General features: G+C 45.2%; 1 protein-coding gene across 2 annotated transcripts in view; it reads left to right on the top strand.

Annotated features, from left to right (window-relative positions):
* The first annotated feature begins 1,700 nt into the window (after positions 1-1,700).
* The window catches only part of SAMD4A (sterile alpha motif domain containing 4A), a 314,011-nt gene continuing 296,004 nt past the window's right edge, over positions 1,701-19,707 (top strand). For both annotated transcript variants that reach the window (XM_006894345.1, XM_006894344.1), the window contains exon 1: positions 1,701-1,896. In XM_006894345.1, the coding sequence (XP_006894407.1) occupies positions 1,701-1,896 (196 nt within the window). The remainder of the gene's footprint in view (positions 1,897-19,707) is intronic.

Raw genomic sequence — 19,707 nt, 5'->3', positions numbered from 1 at the left:
CCGCGGCCCGCGCTCCGGGCGCCCCCAGCCGCGCTGAGAGCCGCAGCGGCCCCGGATCCGCGCGTGGGGCCCCGAGCCGCCGGGATGAGTCGCGCCGAGGTGAGCGCCCCCTCCCTTTCGCTCCCAACTGGGGATCCGCGGGGTACCCCCTTCTCTAGGGGTTCCCCCTCGGCTGGAGAAGTTCTGCGGGCCGCTCCGCGGAAAGATGGGCGCGGGCTGCCTCTCGAGTGCTGAAGCCGCTAGGCTCTCCTCAGCTCAGCTGGCGGCAGCCGGGCGGGGGATAGGACTAGGGCAGCCCCAGAAGCCCAACTTTCTTTTCTGTGGTCGTTTGGGGGCGTGTGTCGGCGGTACGGAGCCGCATTCCCGGCGGAGCCGCCCAGCCCGCCGGGGGAGCGGCGCTGCGGTTTCGGGCTGCCTGGGCGCGCTGCGGGTGCCGCGGGCCGTGCGCTCTCCGGCCTGGGACGCGCGGGCCGGGATCAGGGCCGGACTGGCCCGCCCGTAGGCGGCGGTGGCGGTGGGGGCAGGATGCTGAAAACACAGGCGCGCGTCCACGCGCACACCATCTGACGCTCGGGAGGAGAAGGCCCGCGGAGACCTCCCGGGTGGGCTGGAGCTGCGCGGGGAAGCCGGGGCTCCAGGGCTGCGCAGCCGCCAGCCGGGCTGGAGAGCTTTGGGTGGGGAGAGTTTATTTTTGTCTCGAGCTGCTGCCACTGCTGCTCACGGCCTAAATCCAGAGGGGCGCCTGGCGGTGGAGATGCTGGCTGTTGCTGTAGATGGAGCTGCAGCCGCTCGGCTGCTTCTCCGGGAGGAGGAGGTGGAGGAGGAGGAAGGAGCTCCGGCTGCTGCTGCTGCCTCCGCCTCTGCTTTGCATTAGCCCCCCCACCCCCGCGCCCCCTCGCAGCCGCATTGCAAGTTTTCTACGCGGGGAAGATCTGTTGCTGGACTGGCGTTCGCAGGCACAAGCCCCGGGGCCACCCCGGGTGGGGCGCGCGGGGAGCACCAGCCGTTCACAGCCGCAGCAGCAGCAACAGGAAGCTGCGGGGTCCCCCTCCAGCACCTAGGAAGGCGGCTTCTCGCCATTCCCCAGACAGGAATAGCCTGTATTCCCGCATCCCGGTGCGGAGGGGGCGGCTGGCATTGGGGGCTTGACCCTCCCACGGGACACTCCTCCGCCCGGCCCGGGCACCCCCAAATGCACTCAGTCCCCGGGGCGCTCTCCCTCTGGGGCTTAGGTCTCACTGCATCCCTTTCTCTCCTTCCAGTGGTGATCGCCGCTCGGGAATGCGGGTGTGAAGGGTCCGAGCTGCAGCCCAGCGGGGAGGAGAACCCCCGGACGCCAGAAATCACCATCCCGAAGCTGCGAGAAGCTGGGGGGGAAAGAGCGCGTGCTTCATTCAGTTGTGTGCCTTGTGGGGATATTTTTTATTTTTAAAAATCGTTATTATTTTTAAAGAAACATTTTCGTGCTACTGTCTGTCATCGTCTCTGGGGAAATCATCCAGAACCACCGGAACGTAACTGAGACCAGACGAGAGCGGCAGGAGCCGAGGCCGTACCTGCAACGTCCGGGCGCCACAGCCACCTTGGAACAGCGACGCGTCTCCGGCGGCCGCGGGGCTGCGGCTCCGCCAAACTTTGGGGCGGGCGGGGCGGGCTGGGGTGCCCAAGGGGCTCTTTAGACCGAGGGCGGCCCCCTAACCATGATGTTTCGCGACCAGGTCGGGGTGCTGGCGGGCTGGTTTAAGGGCTGGAACGAGTGCGAGCAGACTGTTGCGCTGCTGTCGCTGCTCAAGCGCGTGAGCCAGACCCAGGCCCGCTTTCTCCAGCTCTGCCTGGAGCATTCGCTGGCCGACTGCGCCGAGCTGCACGTCCTGGAGGGCGAGGCCAACAGCCCCGGTAAGTGCGCGGCCCTCACCGGCCCTCCTGACCCCTCTGCTTCCTGGCCTCGGCCCTGAGCCCCGCCCCCGGCCGCAGTCCCCAGCTCTATGGGACCCTGACCGAGGCGCGGGGCCCATGGGGGGCCCTTGACATCCTTCCCCACCCTCTTCCCGGTCCCCACCGCCCACTTACCTCCGCTGGTGCCTTTGCCCACTGTGAACGCCTTGAGTCCATTCCATGTGGTAGCTACGGTAGCATGAATGATTGATTTTTTTCCCTCTCTCATGCAGTTTCCTGGGAAATAAGTAAGTCAGGTCACGTAGAGTCTGGATTTTTCTGGGCTTTTCCCCCCTCCCCCTTCTTTTGGGCAACGTGGCTCGCTGGATTTCAGCAACACGGGAAGCAGCCCAGGACTGCCCTTCAGAAGCCAAGCTTTGATAAGACTGTATTGAGGGAAGACACTGAAACCCAATTTTATTTTTCATGTGCCCCCATGGATATTCCAGTCCGAAGGCTCTGTCTTCCTTCAGAATCATTTGTTGGTGAAGCTTTAAACTATTGCAGTGACATTTGCAGTCTGTATATTATTTGGTTTCACTTAATCAGTCAATACTATTTATGCCTATTGAATTTTAAGAAAGGGGCTTGTAGTAGCGGCAGACCTAAAGACTTTTGGTTAGGGGTCCAGAAGGTTTTTGAGAAACTTTCCTGAATTTAACAGCCTTATTTCAGGTTACACACCTGCACTTGTAGAGAAAGTGCACGTAGTTGAAAGGTCCAGCAGCTTTGCAAAATGGGTGGTGACAGATGGAGATGCTGCCCTGGGGAGGGTGTGTTGGAGGCCAGTAGGACCTGTAGGTGATGATTTTGGATAGGAGGAATTCTTTAGGCCATGTTGCAGCAAGAGGGCGAACAGAGCCCCCAGTGTTTACGCAGAGAAAAGAATGCAGGGTCTCTTTGCAGCTGTTCCATGTTAGAGCTGAGAGCCCACAAGACTCAGCAGAGATTTGACCATTAGATGACAAAGGTTCAGTGCAGGGCAATGGGTCTGGGAGCCATGGGCCTTCTGGTTGGAGTGGTGCTCCCACTGCTGAAAACACTAGAATGGGATGTTTCCATATATAGAATCAGAGGCTGGAAGTGACTGCTAGAAATCCTCTCAGCCCTCTTCCGGACCAGACAGGGCTGCACCCAGAGGATGCTGTGCTGCCAAGTATGGAGGGCCGAGCTGGGAGATTCCACAGGCCCGGCTGGGATTCAGCCCTGCGCCTCCTGGCCCTCCCCAACTTGGAAGTGCCTCCCAAGTGCGCAGCGGCAGGCCCCTTCAGTTCAGGCCGCATTTATAAATAGCCGAAGGGCCAGCCTCCTTTCTAAGGGCGTGGAAGCATAACTAGGATAACTGATGGTCTACTTGCTTTGCTTCTGTCCTTAATGTCACAGGGTAGCTTCTCTGATAGCCGAGTTCACCTGCTTGGTTGGCTTTCTCAGACTTGACAAACAAGGTTATATAAATGTTGGTGAATCTGCTTGATGGCAGCGGGCTGGCTTTTTTTGGGGTGGTGGTGTTGGTGGTTTGCAGTTTACAGAATGCAAAGAATTGAAGTACTGTGATTGATGTTAGACACCTGATTTCAGTGCTAGTAGGGCAATATTTAGAATAATGATAATTAATCATTAGGTTAATCAAGTGTTGGAGCAACAGTTTCTCCCCTCCCCCCTTTTTAGAGAACATTCTCCAGTACAGCAGTAATCAAGGTAATGAAATGCATGGTATTAAAAAGAAGTTACTTAATATTTAATTTTTTTGAAAAGAGATTAACTTAGTTTTAGGATGTAGTGATTTAATAAACTGAAGTTTAAAGTTAGGAGTTTTTAAAATTGCTTACTGAATCTTCCCCCTCAAGTTTTTAAACCGTACTGTGTAAGATAGCTACTTGTTTGAGATGCTCGGTGATGTAGACAGACAAAATATGAGACAGGAATGAAGAGCCCGGTGGTGCAGCATCTAAACGCCCAGCCACAAACCCAAAGGCTGGCACTTTGAATCCACTGACTGCTCTGTGGGGGAGAGATGTGGCAGTCCGCTTCTGTAAGAGGTTTGCTGCCAAAAAAACCCTGTGGGGCAGTTTTACTCTGTCAAATGGGGTCCTGGGGAGTCAGATTTTACCCACTGGCAGTAGCTACATGTAAAGAGAAGGGACCGTTTTCTAGCTTGCAGGTTAGTCTTTAAATCCAGACATGTTTGTCTACCTGCAAGTTTTAACACTTGTTTTTGGTTGCATGACCAGGGGAGAATTTCATTAGTGTGCTCGTAGCATGGTTTGGCTTACTTTTGAAGGTGTGGTGACCGTAAGGAACAGCAGGACTTGCCTGCCATGGTGCACCTGATTCTGGATTGCTACTGTTTTTGAATCTGGAAACCAGTCATTAATCAGGAAGGGGCAGCAAGGGATAATTAGCAACCAGAATAGATAGTTTAAAGTCCAGGGGAGACCTCAGAACCCCTCTTGTAATTTACTTGCCCTTGTTTAAGTACAGCCCTCACTTTTTTTCCTTTTTAACTTGAAAAAGAGTCTACAGTATATGAGGCATAACTCATTTAGAATAGAGTGAGAGACTGCCGTAACCAGTCGAAAAATGTGACCTCTGATAGCCTGACAGAAAAGAGACAGAAAAATGGTAACTTTCGACATAAGAGTTGGAGTAGAGGAGCTCCTCTTAGGATTTCGGAATGTTACGGTGGTTATGTGCCTTTGAGTTGCTTGTGACTCATCTCAACCCTACAACAGCTCTGAACCCTGCTTTATCCTCTGCCAACCTTATTGTCTCTGACACGCCTAACCCCACTACCTGGTTCAGTTCATCTCATCCAGGGTCTTCCTCTCCTGCGCTGTCCCTCCACCCACTCCAAGCATGATGTCCCTCTCCAAAGAGTGGTCTTCTTGCAGCATGTCCAGAATATGTGAGATGAAGCTTCAGAATCCGTTCTTGCCTTAATCAAACTTTTTGGTATCACTCTGCAGTAAATAAATCAATAACCACTATTTGCAATTAATGGCATTTCCTTTCTTAAAAGATAGTTACACAAGTGTGTATGCAGCCATAATCACTATTTGTAAAACTTTTTATGACCACAAAAAGAAACTATATTCTTTAAACAGCAACTCCCCTTTCCCTCCTTCCCATGAGTTCTGCTATCCATAATCTACCTTCTGTCTAAAAATGATATATTTTAAAATATACTTGCTAAGAAGGCGGAGAAATGAGCAGCATAATTTGGAAACATTACTCAAAACAATTAACCCTAAGACTATTTTGGTGTGTAGAGCACTTTCCATTCAGAAAACTCAACTGTGCAGAATGACTCATTCAATGAGAGGTTTCCTGTACCCAGCTCACCATGTATCACTTACTTTATAACAATTGAACAATACACATACTCTAAGATTACTAAAAGCTACACTTTAACACTTGGTGAATGGGAACCAAATTCCTATCTGGGGCTTGATGTTAGTATAATAAAAAAGAAACAGTTGATGATAGTAGAAACTTGACCATATTCTCCCAAACTGATTTTAAATAGATCCTATATGTTAAACCTAGCTTATTTGACATCTATGGGCCATATCTGATACTAAATTTCATTCTGTTAGATTAAGAAATAAAGACCCCTAGTGATTCATTAGTACATCCATTGTTTCACATTCTTGGTCATCTTTGATTCAGACAAAATGATAGAACCAGTCCTTGTGGATTCATTAATTTATTCCTTCCCTGTATATTTGGCCAGTGGTCTTGGTCACCATCAGCTCTGTCGGCTGAGGTTTCTGGGACCTTTATTAACTATGGATAAATAAGTGCTCTTTGGCCTTCAGTCCAAGTTAACATTGACTACTCTTCAGTTTGTATATTAAGTTATTTGCTGTCTACATGTGGGAGATGAAAAAAGGAATGCACTGATTTTACCTGTAGTTCCTCCCTCTCCCCCAATAGTTTTATGTTGTATGCAGTATATGTGGTGTCATCGAACAATATTTAATATATCATGAACTGCAAATCTTCCGAGCAGATTTGTCTTGGAAGAACTGTACCTTAGAGAAAAAGATACTCTAACTTAGTCTCACATACTCATACAGACCCTGGAGGAGGACACCATGCAAAGAAAGTAGAGGGTCAGCAAAGGAGAAGAGCAATACCAAGGAGATGGGTGGACCCAGTGTTCGTAACAGTGAGTTTGAGCACAGAGGAGGTTGTGAGAATGGCACTGGACCAGGCAGAGTTTCAGTCTGTTGGCCATGGGGCTGCTCTGAGTCAGAACTGAGGGGACCGAGCCTAACAACAGCTTTGTCTACTTAGCATTTTGCCATTTGCACTTGAAATGTGTTTCTTAGTGGAAGTATGTAGAAAATAGAGATTCTTACACAAATTAATCTTTTAAGTCAGAAAGCAGAGTATATTTTGTAGAAGGTATTATGTATTTTGTAGTAAATAAACGACTAACAGATTCTTGCTGTGTTTACAATTAAGAACACAAGAAAGAATTAGCTGGAATGGTAGTTTACTCGAGTGTGAGAGGGATATGCAGGTGTATTTGCTGAATTTAGAGGGTGAAAATGTTGGTTCAGTTATTTTTATGGGTTATTTGTTTCTATATTTGACTTTGGTTTGCTTTTTTTGTTCGCAAATGTAGTATAAAGTAAGCAAAACCAAAACAGAACAAAATAAAAACAACCCAAAGAAGTTGCTCTGAAGATACTGGATAAAGTCTCGTTTGTAGTTCTTTCATTTATTTATTAGTTAATTCATGCAGCAAACATTTTTTGCCTTTTCTCCTGTGTTCCTGACTCAGTGCTTTGTGATGGGGACATAAAGTACTATGTAATGAGAATACAAAGGTAACTTGTATTCTGCAAGGCCCATCTCAGTGCCTGGTACGTTACAGGCACACATGCTGCCAGCCCGAAGGCACACAGTTCGAATTTATCAGCTGTTCTCTGAGAGAAAGATGTGCAGTCTCCTCCTTTGTGATTAACTGAAAACTCACTAGAGGGTCAGCTTTGTGTGGATTCTGACTTGATGGTATCCAACAGAAACACATTGAGTAAATGGCTAATATCATATGTGCTAAAACATAGATCAAAGCCCACAGCCATGGTGTTTATTTCGACTTAGAGCAATTCTATCAGACAGAGTGTATCAGGTTCTATAGAGGTCCTGAGATTGTAAATCTTTACAAGGAGACTGCTTTGTTTTGCAGATACAGAGCAACTGGTGAGGTTGAATTACTGACTTTTCAGTTAGCAACCCAGTGCTTAATCTACAGCTCCACTAAGACTCTTTGCTAAAGCGTAGATAAATAGACAAAAGTGGGCATTCTTTGAGAATTGTGAATGCCAAGAAAACAAACAGATTCATCCTAGAGAGGGTTAAACCAGGCTGCTCCTTGGAGGCAAGGATTCTGGGGCTTCGCCTGACATACTTTGGACATGTTGTAAGGAGAGACAGGTCTTTGGAGAGGGACATCATGCTGGGTAGAGTAGAGGGACAACGCAGGAGGGGAAGACACTCTATGAGGTGGATTGATTCAGTGACTAGGGTAATCGGGATGGGTGTGTCAGAGGCAATGCAATTGGCACAGGATAGAGTAGGGTTTAGGGCTGTTGTACATAGGGTCGCTATGAGTCGCAAATGACTCAACGGCACAAAACAACAACAACAATAACAATAACAACAACAGAGCTAATTCATTGGCTTGAGGAAGGTAGAGGCTTGCCAGGTTAAAACTTCGTGGAAGAGAAGAGATTTTGGAGTTGATGCTTGAAAGATGAATAGAAGGCTGGTGTATAAAGGAGATTAAGTAGATTATAAAGGGGGGCTCAGTATAGGGCAGGGTTCAGAGCTGTTGTACAGAGGGTCACTGTGAGTCACAGGTGACTCAACAGCACATAACAACAACAATAGTGGGGAAGAATGTTGTAGTGTTCAGGAAATGGTGAGTTAAGTGACTGTCGTCGTTGTTAGGTGTTGTCGAATTGAGTACAACTCACAGCAGCCCTATGAACAGCATATCTGAGCCCTGTCCTATCCTGTGCCATCCTTACACTTCCTAACACACTAGAGCCCATTGCAGCAGTTACCGTGTCAGCCCACCTGGTCCAAGTCTTCCTCCCCTTCGCTGACTCTCCACCCTTCCAAGTATCATGTTCCTTTCCAAGGAGTAGTCCTTTCTAGCAATATGCCTAAAGTATGTGAGGTGAAGCTTCATCTTCCTTGCATCCAAAGAGTACTCTGGCTGCACCCTCTCCAAGACATAGTTATTTGTTCTCTTGACCATCCATAGGATGTTCAGTGCTCCTCTCCAACACCACAACTCAGAGGCGTCAATTCTTCTTCTGTCATCCCTATTCATTGCCCAGCTCTCAGATGCATAGCAATTGATAGGAAAAAATGCTCTGAATCAGACGTACCTTCATGTGAATGATTAGAAGAGTATAAAAGGCTCAGTTCTAGGAGGCAGAAGTTAAAATTAGAGTAGATGAGTAAGACTGGAATTTAGACAGGCTCCTGCAAAAATAATAATCTTTGCACCAAGTAGGTAGTGCCAACATATCTGAAGAAAACAGTTAAGACAAGAGAAATTATGTGTATACACTCTTGAGAGAGGTTATCTGATATGTACATGGTCTTAGAGGCATAACTTGAATTCCACAGTTTCTCATTTGGCCATCTGGTTGAATCATCTGCTTCATGCAGCTTGGCTGCCTTCAGCATTGACTTATGGAGGGAAAAGGTTGAGATAGAGGATTGCCCATGTGTCTATAGCCATAGACATCATCAAGTACAGAGAATAATAATGACGTGGGAATGGTTCAGACTGAGCTAATCTCTGACTCTTAGTTTTCTCACCTGAGAGCTGTACAGTGAATAAGGATGACAGAATTAAGAATTGATGCCTTTGAGTTGTGGGATTGGAGAAGAGTACTGAGTATACCATAAACTGCCAAAAGAAGAGAGAGATCTTAGAGAAAGTACAGCCAGAGTGCTCCTTGGAGGCAGGGATGACAAAAGTTTATTTCATATGCTTTGGACATGTTCTAGGAGAAGCTGTTTCTTCGAGAGGAGTATCATGCTTGGGAAGGTAGAGAAAGAGAAGAAGACCCTCAAGAGATGAATTGACTCAGTGACTACAGTAATGGTCTTGAGTGTGTCAGAGATGATGAGGATGGCACGGGATAGATAGTGTTGCTATGAATCATACTCAGTTGACTTGATGGTACCTAACCACAGCAACAACAGTTTTCTCATCTATAAAGTAAAAGAACTAGAGCACATTGATGTTTAGTTGGAAATGACTTATAACTGATCCCCCAGTGGACTTTTGGAGGCTGTAAATTACAGAGGAGATTGTCTGTCTTTCTGCTCTGGAGCCACTGGTGAATTTGAACTGATAGAGAAGTGCAACTTTTGAGTTAGCAGCACACCAGCAGTGTTCCCTCATCTATAAAATAGTTAATATAATGTCACACATAACAACAAACAACAATATACAAAATTACTTGTTATAATTCAGTGAATGCCTCTTCTCTCTCTCAGAATGTGACTTTTTGCTGCTTGTGGATGCTGGTCTGGATGGGCAAACGAAGGGAAGTTTTTGGGGTTGTGCTTTTTTTGGGTCATGTTTGATGTGTATTATTGCTCTTCCCCCCCCCCCCCCCCAAGAGTGGTCATCCCTGAGCCTTGCCTATAGTTTAAGTCCACTCAGACATTGGCTTAAAACCCTGCAGGGCCCTCGGGCCAAATTAATTAATTAATTTTTGAATGAATATTCCTTGAATTACACAGCAATATTTTGTCTTATTTGCGGAAAGGAACAACTTGGTGTTGCTGTGACACTGCACACTGTTCCATAGTCTTGTCAAATACCATAATATTTACCCATTATATACAATGTTTGGATGAGCTTCCAGATTGATTTATGCTGGGAAGAAGGAATGGCATCCACTTCCTAAAACTAAATGCCACTGGAAACTCTACAGACTCTCTAAACTCTTTAAATGTACAGAAATGATGGTAGTTATAGAACAGAATTATGTACAGAAATGATGTTAGTTATAGAATAGAGGTTAGATCTCTTGTGCAAAACTTATTCACAGTCGTGTTCAACTTGACGACACTTAACCCCTTCTAAGTGAAACTAGTGCTTTTATGTATGGAGGAACACTCTTCCACTTTGTACATCACTCTATGTCAATGTGCAGTATGAAGTAACCTGGGTTGCTGTGATGCTGAACCTTGTGCCATTGCGGTGTCAAATACCAGAATGGCTTCCCAATGTGGACAGTGTTTGGTGGAGCTCCCAGTTGTAAAACAGGTTTGGAAGCAGGAGTGGCATCCACTTCCTACACCACATGCCTCAGGAAACTCTATGAACTTGGTGAAATGATGACAGTTATGGAAAGGCCTCAGGTCTTTTTTTCATAGAGCCGCTATGAGTCATGCTCAACTTGACGACAGTCAACAACAACAATTAATATGGAATTGAAGTAAATATTTTTCCCCTGAATGATAGGAAATCTTTTTATTTAAAGGATTATCAAGATGGAGGATAGTTGGAACCCTAACATGATGAGAGTCTGCTTGGTTCTAACCTTCTACAGTTTAGCTTTGTTGTCCCACTTTCTGTCTTCTTGGAACCTAACATAATCTAATTTTTCCTGGTAACTGGTCAACCCTTTATTTCCTCTTCAGTTGGTAAGCGTGAGAAAAAAGGAATAATTTTGTTTAATGAATGTGTAGGGATCTTATATACAAAACCCTTCACTTAAGGGATCTCCAACAGAACAAACCAGTAGGTCTTAGAAAAGGTGCAGCAGTCATTTGCTCCTTAGAGGCACAGATGTCAAAGCTTTGTCTTATGTGCTCTAGGCAAATTGTTAGAAGGGATCAGGTCTTGGAAAAGGCCATCATGCTTGAAAAGGTGGAGGGTTAGTGAAGGAGGAAAAGACCTTCAGTGAGATGGATTGACACAATGACTGTAACAATGGGTTTGGGGTTGTTGGAGATGATGACGGTGGCACAGAATAAGACAAGGCTCAGGTCCATTGTTCATAGAGTTGTGAGTCCTCATCAGCTGGACGGCACTTAACAATGGACAATGGCAGTGAGTTTGAGAGGTTTTTTTAACTTAAGGACTTACAGTGTTCTTCGGATGGGTCTGAGAGGACCAATTTACTGATTGGAAATCTTAGCAGGTAATATACTTCTGTGGTCTCGTTTGTGAGTAACCTGGATTTGGTTGTTTAGCTTGGGGGCTTGAGGGCTTCAGCACCTCAGTATATGCTATGAACAGGCCCCAGAAAGAGAATGAAAAGGCAGACAATCTTAAAAGCCATCAAATTGGTTTATTTAAGTTTAAATAAACAATTGAGGGTGGAATGAGGGTCTGAAGGACTGAAAAGTAACTGAACACTTCCCAGTATATCCTGCAGAAGTGTAATTTTAGAGTTGAGAAAGCAAAGAGGAAGGAGATTGTTACTCCTTGGTCAGAGGAAAAAAAATGGAGGTTTTCAGGCATGGGTGAATACCATAAAAATTTTCTAGAAAAGGGGTCCTGCTCGTATAAAGTTTTCAAAAATATAATCAATATTTTTTTCGTTGTTAGCTTATTCCTTTTCTCCCCCCTCTTAATCCTTTCTCCCAAGTCTTTATTGTGCCCATTTGAGTCACCTAGATTAAGATGTGAGTGAGACATGTCCTCTGAGCTATATTTTGCTTCCATAGACACTGCCCGAGGCAGGATTCTCCCAAGGAAAAGGGAATTGTAGAACATGAGCTGAGCTTTCTCTCTTGATTAGCTGATAGTCATGGCTTGCATCTTGCTTCGAGGCTTGCTTCCCAGTAGCCAGTGTAGAGTTCAGAAGAACTAGCCTGCTTAAGTGTCTTCTTGAGACTCACGAGTTGGTTCTAGGGTTTTGCCATTCACTTGCTCCAACTCTTTTCAACATGTTAATGAAATTTTCCTTGTCATAGTTAATAAGGGAGAAAAAGAAAATGATTCAATGGTTTTTTTACTCAGCAGATAATGCCATTAAGTGGTAGCTGGCATCAAGTTTCCATCCAGTAAGAAACTATGAGTCCAAGTTCCTTATTTTAGAATTGTTTTTCAGCTTGTTTTTAGAGGCTGTAAATCACATGGGAAGAGATTGCCCATCTTTCCCCCATGGAGCATCTGGTGAATTTGTCCTGCATGCCTTTGAGTTGGGAACATTACTTCTTACCACTAAACCACCAGAGCTCCTAGTTCCTTGGCACATATTTATTCATCATATAGCAGAGAACTGAGTCTTGGTTACTTCCAAGAAGCTTATATTTCACTTCTTAAAGAACATGCCTCCGGAAATTCTGTGAACTTTGATAAATGTTGATAGTTGCATAGGGGCTTCATATGTATATGTATGTGTATATGTATGTGTATGTACACACACATATGATATGATAAATCATGAACCAACTCTTGATTTTTTTTGGCACCCCACAATCAACACTTGTTATGCATCAGAGAGTTGTACAATGACCAAGGAGGATAGAAGGAGAATTGATGCCTTTGAGCTGTGGTGCTGGAGAAGAGTATTGAGAATACCATGGACTGCTAGGAAAACAAACAGATTCATCCTGGAAAGGGTCAAACCGGGTGGCTCCTTGAAGGCAGGGATTCTGAGGCTCCGTCTAATATTCTTTGGGCATGTTGTAAGGAGAGACAGGTCCTTGGAGAGGGACATCATGCTTGATAGGGTTGAGGGACAGCACAGTAGGGGAACTCTATGAGGTGGATTGATTCAGTGACTGGGGTAATCGGGATGGGAGTGTCAGAAACAGTGCGATTGGCACAGGACAAAGCTGAGTTTAGGGCTGATGTCCATAGGGTCGCTATGAGTCGCAAGCGACTTGACGACACATAACAACAACAATAATCAGTCAACACTCTTGTTACCGGGCAGCCAGGAAATCAAAAGACGAATTGCACTGGGAAAATCTGCTGTCAGGGCCATCTCCAGAGTACTGAAGAAGCAGTGATGTCAGTCTAGAGATTAAGGTGTGCCTATCCAGGCCATGCTCTTCGCTATGTCCATCAAAGAGTTGGACAATGACAAAAGATGATAGGAGAATTGATACCTTTGAGTTCTGGTGCTGGAGAGGAGTATTGAGTATACTGTGGACTGCTGAGAGAACAAACAGATCTGTCTGGTAGAGGGTGAAACTGGGCTGCCCCTTGGGGGCAAAGATTTTGAAGCTCCATCTGACATACTTTGGACATGTGGCCGGGAGGGAACAGTCGTTGTAGAGGGATATTGTGTTTGGAAGGATAGAGGGACAGTGCAAGAAGGGAATGGAGGTAGGTGTGTCAGAGATAGTGAAATTGGCTCAAGATAGAGCAGAGTTCAGAGCTGATGTGTATGGGGTTGCTATGAGTCAGAGTCGACTTGATGGTACATAACAACAACACAACAACAAGGAAATCACACAGAATGGGGTTTCATGCATGTGCTCTTAAAAGACATTATACTTTGGCCTTTGAGGAATGGTAAGGTTAGGTTTAAAAGATTCTGTGGTAGTGAGTTGTTTGTTCCCAAACAGCTTCTGTTTTAATTAGTAAATAAAAAAAGAAGACAAAACTTTGTTAAAGGAATATATAAGGGCTTTATATGCCAAACCCTTTTCATTTCAGGGAGCTCTGATGGTACTCCCAACCCAAAGATAGTTGAGTTCACCAGCTCCTTCTCAGGAGAGAGGTGGGTCGTCTTCTGTGTGATCTACAGCCTTTGGAGGGTCAGTTATAAGTTGGTTATGACTTCATGGCATTCAGCCTAACCTTGAGTTGGTGGCAAAATGATTAAAGTGCTCAACTGCTAACTGAAAGGCTGGCAGTTCAAACCCAGCAGCCACTCTGTAAGAGAAAAGTTCTGGTGATCTGTTTCCATAATTACTGTAGATAGTGAAACTCTATGGGTCTGTTCTGTTTTGTCCTATATGGTTGTTATGAGTCATCTCAAGAACATGTAATAACAGGTGTAGGTTAGAAGGGAATAGTATGCATGTTGTCCAACAGGATTAAACTCGGGTGAATAAAGGAAGGGGCATTCCTCAGCTCTCTAATCATTTAAAGGTAGGAAAACCAAACACCTGGCCGCCAAGTATTCGAATTGCTTTTAGAATAACCACAGCATTGTGAGTGAGGTGATGGTTCTCTTGGCTCTTCCCAATAAGATACTTTTGTAGGCCATGCAGGTTACCCCTGGTGTTAAGTTATAACACATGAAAAGACTTAGTGGAGAAGATGACATTGCTGTAGACAAATTCCCAAAATTGAATGTGCATGCAGGTGTCTTGGAGATCTTGTAAGCTCCTGTGCTCTAACAAACTCTCAAATCATGTTGATGCTTCTGCTCTGTGATCCACTCTTAGAAAACTTTTCTGCAACCTTCTAGAAGTGGCTGCCTCAAAGACATTATGGCGGGAAAGAGGGAGAGTCAGGGAAATAGAGGAAGACCCTCAACAAGGTGGGTTTACACAGTGACAGTAACAATGGGCTCAGGCATATCCGAGATGGTGAGGATGGCGCAGGTTAGGGCAGGGCTCAGATCTCTTGTTCATGCTCACCCTCAGTTGTAGTTGACTTGGAGGCACTTAACAGCAGCGTAACAAGTGGGAGGGAGGTTAGAGGACACTTGGTGCTCTGCATTAATTGTTACATGTGTGCATCAGAAGGTTTGGGGTTTTTTTACAGCTTATGGGAAATAGAACTTGTCCCACACTTGCCCCCTTATTCCTCCATCCCCAACTCTCCAAGTATAACAGTTTGAAAATATCTAGCCAAATACCATGATTTTCCCAGATTCAGAGGCATTGATTGACGTAACTCTGACCAGCACTTCTGGGATCAGAACTTCAGACTTTTGACTTCCTCAGTGTAAATGACCTTTCTGGTATTGCAGTGGTAGTGCTGTCTTTATCAAATGTTTGTAACCTGTTGAAGCCCTCCTTTGGACCTCCTCCCTTTTAAAAATTGTTGCATTTTATAGTATATGGCATTTGCCAATTCAGCCTTTTCCAGATACACAGTTGAGTGATATCAACCATATTATTCAGGCTGTGCAACTATCTCCCTTTGGGACCTTGCTTTCCAGCTGGCCTGGACGGGTCTAGTGAGGGAGATTGTGTCTGTTTTGCATACCTGTTACTGCTGCTGTGATAAGGCCCTTTTCACAATCTCTTTTCAAATTTTATGATCACTTCAATTGCAGAGCAAATGCTTTCTTAACTCTTGGCTGAACTTCTTGGGAAGCCAGAGAGGAGGGAGAAGTGAGGACAGGGTGCTTGGGGTAGGTACTGTAACTAGTAATGTTCTGGTGGCAGAGAACATAAGAGTCACTCTGTAGACCTACAGGTGATGCCTCTCTAATGCTTCAAATCCACTAGTGGCTCTGAGGGAGAAGGATGGGCATTTTCCTTTTGAGCAGTTTACAGCCTCCAAAAACCTGTTGGAGGGTCCTCTGTGAGTCGGTTCAGTTAGACGACAGTGAGGAAGAACTGACCTAGAAAATGTTCATGGATTTGTTTATTTGAAGAACTTCCCAGTGATGAAAATGTGTTTCCTACAAGGTGGTCATTGGTTTGAAAAAATCTGTCAGCTTCTCATTTTCCTCTCTGGTAAGCACTGAAACGGGTAAGCCTTATCTTTCATGGCATGCTTACTCAGGAAATTATTTTGAGAATTCTACATCCTGCTTTCAGCAGTAACTGACTACCTGGCCCTCTGAGTTCTTGCTGGAATTTCCAGGCATCCAAATGATCAGTGTTCCATGGAAAATGAGGCTTCAGGAAAGATCTCCCCCCCACCCTCCACCCCGATGCTATGGACTGTAAAGTTGAGCTGGAAAGAACAGGAATTTTAATTCCAGAGACCGGATGGGAGAAAATCTCTTCCTCCTTGACTAGAGCACTCCCACCAAGTACAGTCCTTGGAATTTCTGGAGCGACTTACCCTGATGTGCGGGAAGAATTTAGGTGTTTGGAGCATGACTACTAACATAACAACTGGGTTTCATTGTATGCATTTCTCTCTGTGTGAATGTGTGCACCAGATACGTGATGTAAACACAGTTAAAACGTGTGACTGAAATGACAATGCTGAACCACTTTTAGTTTTTGAAGAGTCAGGAAAGAATAGGGGAGACATCAAAGCCCCAAGATAGGTAACATTTTCTCAGTTTAAGGGGAGACAAGGGTGGAAGTAAGCCCTGTACATTATAGCAGAAGTAGTGATTAAAGCATTCCCCTCCTAACCAAAAGGTTGGCAGTTCAAACCTGCCGACGTCTTCATTGGAGAAAGAGGAGGCCCTGTGCTTCCATGAAGATTTACAGCTTTTGAAGTTCTGTGGGCATTTCTACTCTGTCCCACAGGGTCAGTCAGAACTGGCACAATGGCAGTGGGCTTGTACCTTATAGAGGTCTGTGAGGCTAACATTAATCTTGTTCAAGATACCAGAAGATTATTTAAAACATGATTTATGAGCATTTGGGCAAGAAAATAGGTACAGTCATTGTTTTCCTAAAATTGAGATAAATGGGTCGCAGAGAACGAATGACTTTTCCTTTTGGATGAGAGCATGGGAAAGGGAAGAAGACAGCGTTTACACTGTGTTCTGGGCAGGTGATAGGGATCCCAGTAGGCAGTTCATATTGAAGTTTTAGCATAGCCTATGACAGGGCCCTTTATTTCCTAATGCCTGAGATGGAGAATGGAGAGCTGGGTGATAATCGGAAGGCTTTGGAGTGACTTCTGGGACTGACAGGGCTAATTCTGGCTGCTGTCAGCCTTAAGGGAGATCTTTGGTGAAATGCCTTGGGGCTCACATGTTCAACACCATTATTTCTGTTGATGGTATTGGCTTAGCCTGGGTTCCCCACGAAAGCAGAGCCTCAGGCAAGGACTTGTGTGCAGGTATTTTATTTTGGGTGCTCATTTGAGGCACTGGGAAGAGGGGCTGGATAAGGAGAAAGAGGAGTAGTAGTAGATGTTTCATCAAGGGGGTCTTGTTGCAGGAGGCTGGGGCTCAGTTCTCTGAGGAGCCACAGGAACGTGCTCAAGGATGCAAGAGGCAAGGCTTTGTCCATTGGCTCGCTTCCCTTCCTCTCCTCGGTTAAGGTTTCTTGGTGTTGAATGCCTTGAACTTCTAGGATTGTGCATGTGTGAGTGCTGAGCCATTTCTGCAGGTGCCCTGGCGGTGGTGTCAGGGAAGCCTCAAGGCAGAAAGCTAGAGAGAGGTGGTACAACAGATGTGAAGGTCAGTGGCCCAGCCAGGGCTGCAGGGTACACTGGATTGAGAAGGTGTTTTTTTTGAAATCTGGGGATGAACCTAGGAGAGATAGCTGAGCATTTGATGGCCAAGTCACGATCCAGACAATTTAAATCGAATGAGGTGACATATGCACTAAAAATTAAGCTCCTGCATTTGAATTTTCTAAATAGCTCTGGGGACCTACTGGATAGAGTGTTGTGCTCCCAGTCTAAAGGGTAGCAGTTCAAATCCACCAGCTGTTCCACTGAAGAAAAGTGGGCATTCTCCTTCTGTGATATTAGCCTTTGAAAACCATTGTGGGGTCAGTTATGGGTTGGTTACGACTTGGTTGGTTATATCATTGATGGCAATGATATAAACAAAAGTTTAGAAAGCTCTGATGGCTTAGTAGGTAAGGAGTTGTGCTACTAACCCAAAGGTAGGCAGTTTGAATCCACCAGCTGCTAAGAGGGAGAAAGATGGGCAGTTTGTTTATGTGGAATTTCCAGCTTCTGAAAACCTGCTAGTGCGTCAACAGTGAGTCAGTGCTGCCTCTCTGGCAATGAGTTGGTTTTAAAAAAAGTCAAAGTTGCGTATTGCTCTCATGATGTAGTCCATAGCAAACTGCACTGTTAACCCAGAGGCCAAGTGTGTTTGGCTCTTCAAGTCTGCCAGGGGCAACTTGGGAGGAAGGGCCCTCTCCTTCCATTGCCATTTCTTGCACTGGAAACTCAATGGAAGATCATGAGGAGTTGGAACTGATTCCATGTCAATGAGTGTGCAAGTGTGGGAAATCAAAGTTAGAGGAAGCCTGGTGCATCAGTAGCAGCATGAAGAGGATTCCTGGGGTTTAATAGATTTAGGACTGGATATGGATGATGTAAAAATATAGTTGTTAGGGAGCTCTGGTGGCCTAGTGGCAGGAAGCTGCACTGCAGTCCCAGAGGTATGTGGTTCAAATCCACCAGATGCTCTGCCGGAGAAGGAGGGACAATCTCCTTCTGTACTAGTCAGATCTTATTTGACGGTACACGCACAAAAATAATAAAATAAAATAAATTTAAAAAAATAGTTGTTCCAGGGCCCTCAAACTCAAATACAGTTGCTATTAGGCATGAGAGATGTAGTAATTCCTGTCTGCTGGCCAGACTCCACCTGGAGTCTCTGCAGTTGAGGGCATAACTTTGGTGGAGATAGATTGTTGGGATGTGGCCAGAAGAAAGAGGATGGTAGGTGTCCTTGAATTGTAGCGTGTGAAAAGCAGCAGGAACATTGAACCTGGGGAAGAAAAGAGCAGATAATATGGCAGTTGTCATTGGTTACTTGAAAGACCATAGAGTTAAGGGGTTACATTCTCCATCCATATAGAGGGCAGTGGATGAGAACTCAATTCATTTAGCTCTAAGTGAAAAAAAAAAGACCAACTTTGTAGTGGCTCCCATTGTTGTCAGTCAAGGAGATTCTAACTGTCCAGAGAGTTTTTGGAGGCTATAAATCACAAAGGTCTTCCTTTGAACATCTTCATTGAACATCTTTGTATCGGAGCAGCAGATGGATTCGAACCACCAAAGAGGAGTTGTCATTGGGTTAGCAGTGCAACTCCCTGTTGACTACTGCCCAGATGAAACACTAAGCAACTTTAGAAGGCATTGGCTAGGTTTCCTCAGAGGCAGGCATTTAACACTGTGCAGGACATTGAATACTTTTAAATAGGATTCACTCCCCTTTAATAAGCAACTGAGCTGGCCAGGTATCTTCCTAAATGATTTGTATGATTTCATCCAGCAGTCCTACGAGGTCAGGAGAGGACTGTCCTTGTTCCATTTGTCAGGGAAGAAATGAGTAGTCTACCTTCAGAACCATTCCATGGGCCTCTCTGCTGTAGAGATTTTCTGTGAGTTTGTTTAGAAAAGAAAGTGTGACCTTTTGAATGTCCTTTTTTACTGTAGATTCTTTGTCAGCAGTAAAGATGGAAAAAAACCCCAAAAAATTACCCACAAAACTGTAGGTAGAAGAGAGGAGAGAGAATATAAGTGAAGAAATAGGGGATCTTTATAAGTCTTCAAGTTATTTCCAGTGTATTCGACTTTTACATCTTGACCTTTTAAAGCCATAGATTTGTGGCTTTTTTTTTTTTGTTTAATGACTACAGCTACAGTGTGATTTCCAGTTCTATCTGAAGTAGGCAGTGAGGTGATGCTAGGAAACTTCACAGAATAGAGCTACGACATTTAAGAAGACCTATGATGAACAGAATTGAATCTTGTTTCTTTTGAATCACACAGTAATAATAAGCCCCAAGTGTATCGGTCACTTATTAACAAAAGTGACTCGTAATTGCTGTCTGAATCTCCAAATCTTTTGTGTTTTCTCCATGGAGTTCTAAAAGTGAAAGTATTTTGTGGTTCTCGCCCCCCCCCTTTTTTCCCCTTTTAGGCACTGTACGTACACATATGCACATGCATGTGCACACACACTCACTCACTCACAC

The sequence above is a fragment of the Elephantulus edwardii genome, unplaced genomic scaffold (assembly GCF_000299155.1).
Source record: "Elephantulus edwardii isolate Elephantulus edwardi_28Jun2011 unplaced genomic scaffold, EleEdw1.0 scaffold00140, whole genome shotgun sequence".
NCBI classification, from domain to species: Eukaryota; Metazoa; Chordata; class Mammalia; order Macroscelidea; family Macroscelididae; genus Elephantulus; species Elephantulus edwardii.
Note: the sequence above shows the minus strand (reverse complement) of the source record. Positions and strands in the feature narration are given on the sequence as shown.